This window comes from Olea europaea, chromosome 5 (genome assembly GCF_002742605.1).
Source record: "Olea europaea var. sylvestris chromosome 5, O_europaea_v1, whole genome shotgun sequence".
Lineage (NCBI taxonomy): Eukaryota > Viridiplantae > Streptophyta > Magnoliopsida > Lamiales > Oleaceae > Olea > Olea europaea.
The window spans coordinates 10983936-10991941 of NC_036241.1; the positions used below are offsets into that span (position 1 = coordinate 10983936).

General features: G+C 34.2%; 1 protein-coding gene across 1 annotated transcript; it reads right to left on the minus strand.

Annotated features, from left to right (window-relative positions):
- Window positions 1-4409: 4409 nt before the first annotated feature.
- LOC111394626 (cationic amino acid transporter 6, chloroplastic-like) lies at window positions 4410-7549 on the minus strand. The gene is made up of 3 exons (XM_023020535.1): window positions 7395-7549; window positions 6987-7221; window positions 4410-5234 (listed from the first exon to the last, which is right to left on the minus strand). Exons 1-3 carry the CDS (start codon window positions 7518-7520, stop codon window positions 4666-4668), a joined length of 930 nt encoding a protein of 309 aa, XP_022876303.1. The 5' UTR covers window positions 7521-7549; the 3' UTR covers window positions 4410-4665.
- Window positions 7550-8006: the final 457 nt, after the last annotated feature.

The following is an 8006-nucleotide window of genomic DNA, read 5'->3' on the forward strand; positions in this document are numbered from 1 at the left end:
CCTTTAATGCCGTTGGCATCGATTGAAGTTTTGATTGCAACGCCACTATGTCATGACAATTTGTTTGGTTTTGATAAAGTTGCTTTTGGAATTATTACAAAAAAATAAAAATAAATCTCTATCTAATAATAGGAAGAAAGTGACAAGATAAATGATAAAATCCCACTCAAATCTCAATCCGATAGACCCCTTCTTTTTTAAGGTTAATGTCCCATTTGAGCCACATTAATAGGAAAATGAGAATGAAAAATATAGTCGTTACGGGCCTTACACAAGATATAGACTTTCAAATATAGTGGCTTAATGTGATGAATAACGGTCATATTTTTCATTTTAATGAGTAAATAATGGGAAACAAACGAAAACTAAGATTTATCAAAACAAGTCAAGAGTAGATTATGAGTTGGAAATGTCATGGACAAAATTAAAAAGTAATTATTTTCATGGTAGATTAGCCTACTAATATGAAAGGGGCATCAAAATTATATATTATACTGGTTCAATGAATCTACATGTACAATGTATTTTATTTTGTTATTGACATGATAATATGTACAATGATTTTGGGAGAGATTTTTTTTTTTTATAATTAATTTTTTCCAAATTTTTTTCCAGAATTTTTAATATTTTTTTTTTTTTCAAAATCATTGCAACCATACATTTTAGAAGACTCATAATTTTTTCGTACTTAAAAAATCTCTCACAAACAAATGCGCAATTTATGTTTGAAATGAATAAATGCATTTGTAGAGAAATGAATTTTAAAAAAATCTATCGACTAAAATTTAATTTTGATTTATTTCTTTTGATCATATAAACTATCTGCTGATTCCTTTGCCATGAGATTTGTGTCTCGACACTCACCTGGTTGAGTCTTATCGTGATATTAAAATAATTTCATTCAATTAATGATGGATTAAGATAAAGAAGTTGAATGGCTCAAATAGGATAACTTCGTTGTTTTAGTGGAACAAATAGTTTTAATTCTCTTCTTTTTTATTTAATCCCTCAAATAGAATTGCTTTGTCTGTGATTCGTAGTGAAATGTGCATTGAACCTCACCAAGTGGTTTACTCAAATGGCACTAGCAAGTAGTAGCATTGAGTGAGATTTCTTATTGCAACTTTACTTCTCCTATTTTTCGGTAAAGATAAAGTTGTATTAAGATATTAAATTTATATTAATCAGGTATTATTTATATGAATTCTTGATTTTCAAAATCGACTAAACTATTTAGATATTCATCTCTTCATGTTTCGCCTAGTGAATATGATCTTATCTATGTGAATCTTTATAACTTATTGTTCTTCTCGAATAATTTTAATTCTGCTATCTATGTTGTCAACTAACCGAACTTGCTTTAGTATTCATGAGAAAACCATTTCCTTACAAATTTGGAGGATTGGAAAATAATAATAATAATAATATAGAGAGAGAAATATTATAATGCGATCTATTTGAAATCAAAGTAAAACTAATGTTACAAATAAAATGTACTTAAAATGTTTGATTAAAAAAAGAGGTTTACTTCGTTATTTAAATTAGGTCTCTCCTAATTATTCCCATTCCTTTAGTGCTTTCTTTTAATCTACAATTTTATTAGTGGGTGACAAAAGTTACCTAACATAAACACAATTTTCATCGACATAATAGAAAGTGCTTGAAAAACATAGATTTGGAACATCATCAATACCGAAACGAACACATTTTCAACCACTAGGGAGTCTTAGTGGGGGAGATGGTGAGATTTGAGATATCACTTTATATTTGCATTTTTTGTTTAGACATTTATAGGTCGATATGATATAAAGTAAGTATTGATCTTAGTATTGAACTTAATAAGCCCCAGAAACACATAAAATAATCGAAAACATTAAAGAATACAAGATTTTTTTTTATCAAAGCTATAGAGGTTCAGTGACATATTCTAACATTTAGTCTCCTGTCGAGCATCCGTTAAGGATTAACTCGAATGCACTAGTACAACCTTAAATCACAAGGCAAAAGTTCAAGATTATAACAGTTGTCATTCAAACAACACAAATCGTACAAGGAACTTCTCCAAAAAATTACATAACATTAACTAAGAGGGATTATTGTTCATAATATCACACGAAAACCTTCATCTTTACAAATTTTCACTAAGAAAATTATAGAGAAAAGAGGATGCTCAAAGAAAAACTGACAAGGTTTCACTCTCTCTCAAATGAGAGAAAATATGTGTGTATATGACATTGAATCCAAACCTGGATGATTCGTGGACATTTAGCCCTGTTTGATTTAGATTAAAAAAAAAAATCAAAATTTTGGTATGTTTTGATTAAAATCGATAGAATGTGTGGTTGAAAGATTGTGGGTCTATGAAAGATGTGATTAAAATTAATTATTAACTTTAACTTAGATTTCAATCCATTTTTTAGCAAAACCAAATAGGAGTTTGTATATTAGTTATTCACATGTGTATGTATAGAAATGATCAACTATCCATGGTGAATAAGATAAAACATGCTCAACGCTGACATAAGTCCAAAATTTTACATTAAATTATCAAAAATTATAGACTTAATCGTTGAACGATGAGCATGCTAACTCCTACCCACCATAGGAAATCATTTCTTGTGCATATATCAGTTAGCTAGGACGGCACAAACCAAGCCTAATATGTGCCGTGGTGGGTCCACATGCTGCCTGCACCAGCCACTCAAAGGGTCGGCCCAACTCATTTTTATACCTTTTTAGTCAGGCATCCGATATTTGAGTCATTTTTTTTGAATTATTGGTCAATACACTTGTAAATACCTAATATTAAATATTACAGTCGTTTGTTGTACTTCAAAGAATAATTAGTACAAAATAAAAGGTGATTCTTTATACAGGTGATTAGAATCCTATGCGAGTTTAGAGATAAGTTAATTATGAATTAGTTATTAACATAATATGTTACTTACTAATTAATTAACAATTAATGCCTCCCGGACATATTTCAGTGGTGCAAAGGATAAGGGTGAGATATATTCAACCTTGGTGACAGTCGCAGTGTGAGGGTTCGACTCCTGAAATATGGATTGAGACTCTTTGTGAGCACCAGTGTATAAACGACTCTTGTTCCTAGCCTGTTAGGACACATCCTGCGATTAACCTCTCTCACGATGCTCCAGGAACGGGATGGTGGGGGACCCTTAAGTTTGGGGTTCAACCTTTTTAATTAACAATTAACCAATTGATTTGACTGACTAATAAGGGAGAGAAGGAGAAGGAGAAGGGGAAGGGACCCATAAACCCAACAAATGGAGGGACTCGCTCAATAATCCAAATAAGCTGAATCTAAATTGACTAGGCAAAAGACAAAAAGCATTCAATTACGTTGGAGAAATTTGGGATGGAAACGCATAAAATTTTTGTCCTTATCTAGTCATTATGGTATTCTTGTAGTTGAGCAAGGTCTACATTGTATCTTGGTTGGATTTTTAGTTCTTTTGTAGTCTTTTCCATCTTTATACAATACAATAATTAAAAATGCTGCTAATAAATTACTTATTAGATTAATGGTTGTTGATATCCACATATGTAGAAAGAGCCATTGGGAGATGCTAAAAAACAACCAAAGAAATGACAAATGTTCATGGAAATTTCTATAGACGATCCATTAGTTCTAGCAAATAGATACGAAGTAAATGTGCGCGTGAGTATACCGATGAACTAAATGGAATGCGAATAGTTATGATTTGTATTCCTATAAAAGGTTGAATACACAATCAGCTCCTACGGACGGAAATAGTCACATAATCATTTGGTCATCATGTGTCCCTCCCTCGTGAGAACATACACCAAAAGTATATCGGAAAACATAAATCTAAACATACAAGACGTGGTCGAAGGTCATTTTAATAGTTGAGGACCAACTCAATCATTTCTAATAAATAGGCGATGACCAAGTTCCTATTAAGGTGATGGCTGGCTGGGAATTAAGATAATATTCACAAAAAAAAAGTGGTAGAATATTTTTTCTTCTTGCAATACCAATGTAGTGATAACCTCTAGTTCGTTCGTTATTCCTTTCAATCCCGAGAATCACGGTTTTATGGATTCTTCAGATGGAATTGGAATTGGAATGTTGGGCAGTTTATATTATCCCATTGCCTAAACAAAAACTGGTGACATGGAAAGGAATCTTCAATTTTCATATCTTGGGGAGTTAATGGAAGCTAAGATTAACTTAGCAAGTTAGTTGGATGCCCATAGAAAAGTGTCTTCCCTCAAAAATCTGACTCCATTTGTAGACATCTTTTCACACTTCGTATATGGAGTACTTCATTTAATTTACTCTATAGTATTGGATTTTGACGGTATTTATCATGCACTTCAAATATAAAATAATAGCGTCTTGTTCGATAAGAAGACATTCGAAATCCAAGAAAAATCAATTTTGATGCTTTCATTAAGTTAAAGTTGCACAAGATTGATGGATCACATTACTATATTGATACAGGGAATCTTAAACTAAGATCTCTATCGAAGATCAAACTATACAACTTGCAAATGCAAAAAAGGCTGGCTATTTTATTTTATTTTTTTCCCTATCTTTCTTCTTCACCCCTATTCTAAAGTGTCCTTCAACAAAAACAAGCTGTAAAGTTATTGAAGAAAAAAGGGTTTGAAAGTTTTTCACACTTTGAGAGTATTGTCTTCACTTTCAACAGATTCCTTCATACTTTCCCCAGTCTTTTGACTAAGAGCTCCAACTTCCTCTGCATCAAAACTAGAGTGGACACTATATAGAACATATACAAGCACCGAGAGGCATGAAAAGAACCCAAATTGGACATAGGATGCTCTATCAAGAGAACTCAACAAGAATATGTTAAGGAAGATGGATATGGAAGGAATCCATGGCATCAAAGGGACCCCCCAAAATTCAGGCTTTCGAGTTTGTGGGACCATGAAATGAAATAATTGTAGAACTCCGATTGCCATAGTGACACAAGCCCCGAGCAAGAAGGCTTTGGGTTTACCTGATGGCCCGAAATGCCAGAGGAGGTTAAACATGACAGATATGAGTGTAAAACAAGACAGGAACGAAATAGTTGGCCACGGATTTGTCGTTCCCATAGTAACATAACGCCTATATATCACCGCATTTGCCACCATGTAGAAGACGAATAACGCCCCAATGGATATGAGATTCAGCAGGATGTTTAGATCAGTAAATAGGGCAATAGCTGCTGTGAAGATTCCTGAAGAGAATTCCCCAATTATGAGTATATATGAACGAGTTAACAAGAAAGAAGAAAGAACAATGAGAACAAGAAAAAAGTAAGATAAAAAAAATATCGAGCATCCATGAAAAATGAAAATACATAGATAAAACATGGTAAATAGAAAAATGGGATGGTGACAACCACAAAAGGAACTTGATGACAGGAACAATTATCTAGTGGTCATAGTCGACAAAATCGCGATCACAGAATCTTTAAAAGTAAGTTTGGAGCATCAATGAATGAACAGCATTTCCACCATTCTCCTAGTGATCCTATATATTCTAAGTAACTCTTAGCTCTACCAATTTGAGAAGAATCATATGATCTTTCCCTTTTGCAGAAGTCAAGGATAAACTTTTATTGATCGGTTAAAGATTGACATCATGTCTTACTGTATTTTCCTTTTTATTAGGTGAGGTCCTCCTATCAATATCAAAAATGCTAAAGCAATAGTTTCCTCCACTAACTTTCAATGATAATAAAATTTAAAATAACAAATTTCATCCAAAGAGTTAAATCTTATGCTCATTATGAATTTTTTTCTTTCCCAAAAGATTTTTCCCCTAGAAATTGAGACTTTCCCTCACCTCGGTCCTACTTTCTCATAAGCAATCTTGCCTACATCGAGTCACGTCACTCGACTCCTAAACGATGAAAGTCAAGCTCAGAGAATATTGATCCCATAGTGTGAATTTTACTAGAAGAGTACTTAGTAATATCATAGAGTTCTTATTCTAGTGTTATTTGGCATATTCTCCTATGAAATCACTTCACATACTACACACCTATATGAATTATAAACACTATTCTCAGTACAACCTTTTGTTTAATAGTCCACTAATGAGCTGCATAGAGTTATCACAGATAGAAAAAAGTCTGATTTATGGAAGAACACTAAAATGGTCCAAAAATTAGCTGAATGAGAATCGAAATCTAAAGATAAACGATAACCCCTATTCATACCTAGGTTCTATCGGAAACGGTTCTAAATGGACCCATAAACGGTTCTAAACGAACACCATTCGAATAACCGACCATATCATATTATTAAATTAATCCTCAAGTTCCACACCAATCTGCGAGCTTATAAGTACATTGAAAACCCTATCTTAACTCTATACAAAAGCGCCAATGTAATAATGACTTTCACTCAAGAAAAGACGAATTTATATTAATTCTTGGCGCGCCGGATCCACATAAATTGGTTAACTTACGAGTACAATGTACACCCTCGCTTAACTAGTATAGGGGCAAATTTAAGAATGGCTTTCGTTCGAGACAAGACGACCCTTGACTCACTCGCGTCCACAAGGGGCAACCTAACTAGGCTTCATACGAAGTAGGCCTAAAGTTCAAAAATATCAAGAATCGCCTGGGTCGACCCTGGGTTCATGTCAGTTGGTAGGCTTATGAGTACATGGTACACCCCTCTCAACTCCGCACAGGCTCCGATTTAAGACAAAACAATTGTATGTTAATTCTTGACGCGCTCATCAGTTGGTGAACTTTTAAGTACATTGAACACCCTTTCCGGCAAGGTGATCATATAGATCAGTTCTAACAATGGCTATTGTCCAAAACAGAAAGATCGAAAGAGGTTCAGTTCAGGTGGAAGACAGTCAAGCAAGCACATTAACACCCACCCCCCAACCCGACCCAGACAAAAAAATAAAATAAAATAAAATAAAACAAAAATAAAGGCAAGATTTAGAAAGTGGGACAACATACCAAGGAAGGTGGAGGCATTAACAGGTGTAGAAGTCTTAGGATGGACCTTCGCAAACCATGAAGGGAGAACGCGTGACCGTCCGATTACACACATGTAGCGTGCCTGCCCCAACATCGCCACCAAAAGCGACGTCAAAATACCAAAACTGGCCCCCACTCCGATCACATTCGACACCCACCTACACCCCGAGGATCCCACCTTAAACGCCCCAGAAAACGGCGAATCTGGATCGATCTGTGTCATAAATATATAATTAATTACTGTTAGATATTCACATACACTTGGCATAAAAAACAAACAACTCCAATTTGTTGATAATTATGACATTACTATCTTCACTACTACTTGAAAATCAGCACAGCAGGATTGTACCTAATGAATTAACTTATTTCTAGAAGAAGAATTACCATGTCATAAGGGAGGGAGGCGGTCACTGAAGCAGCCATTAAGCAGTAAAGAATACTGACGATGATAACCGAGCTGGAAACTCCGACTGGTATATCCTTAACCGGATTTTTTACCTCTTCAGCCATCGTAGAAACGGCGTCGTAGTTCACAAAGCTCACACCGGGCTGGCGGGGTGGGGTGGCGTGGGGTGTGAGAGATACTCACAAAGAGACTGATGGTAAACAAACGTCCACTTGGTTTATGGGAGGAACCGAAACTTTTGGACAATTTTTGAGGGTCCCCAAGATTGAGTTCTATAGGGACACTATGGAATTGGATAAATATTATTTTAATTTTAATTACACGCTATATTGTTTCCACATTATTAGTCCTCGTTTCATAGAAATTAAAATTCATATTTAAATTTAATTTAAGTGTTGTCACGTGAACTAATGTTTAAAATAGTAATGCAACCTAATATTTCTAAAGTTCTTGAATGATTATATTTATATGAGGAATAATGCCCTTAAGAGTCTAAACAAGACCGTAAATATATTAGTTTAGCCAAACATGCTGATCATAGTTATTTTTTTCCGAAGAAATTATTGAAATAATGACTTGAAAGGAAATAT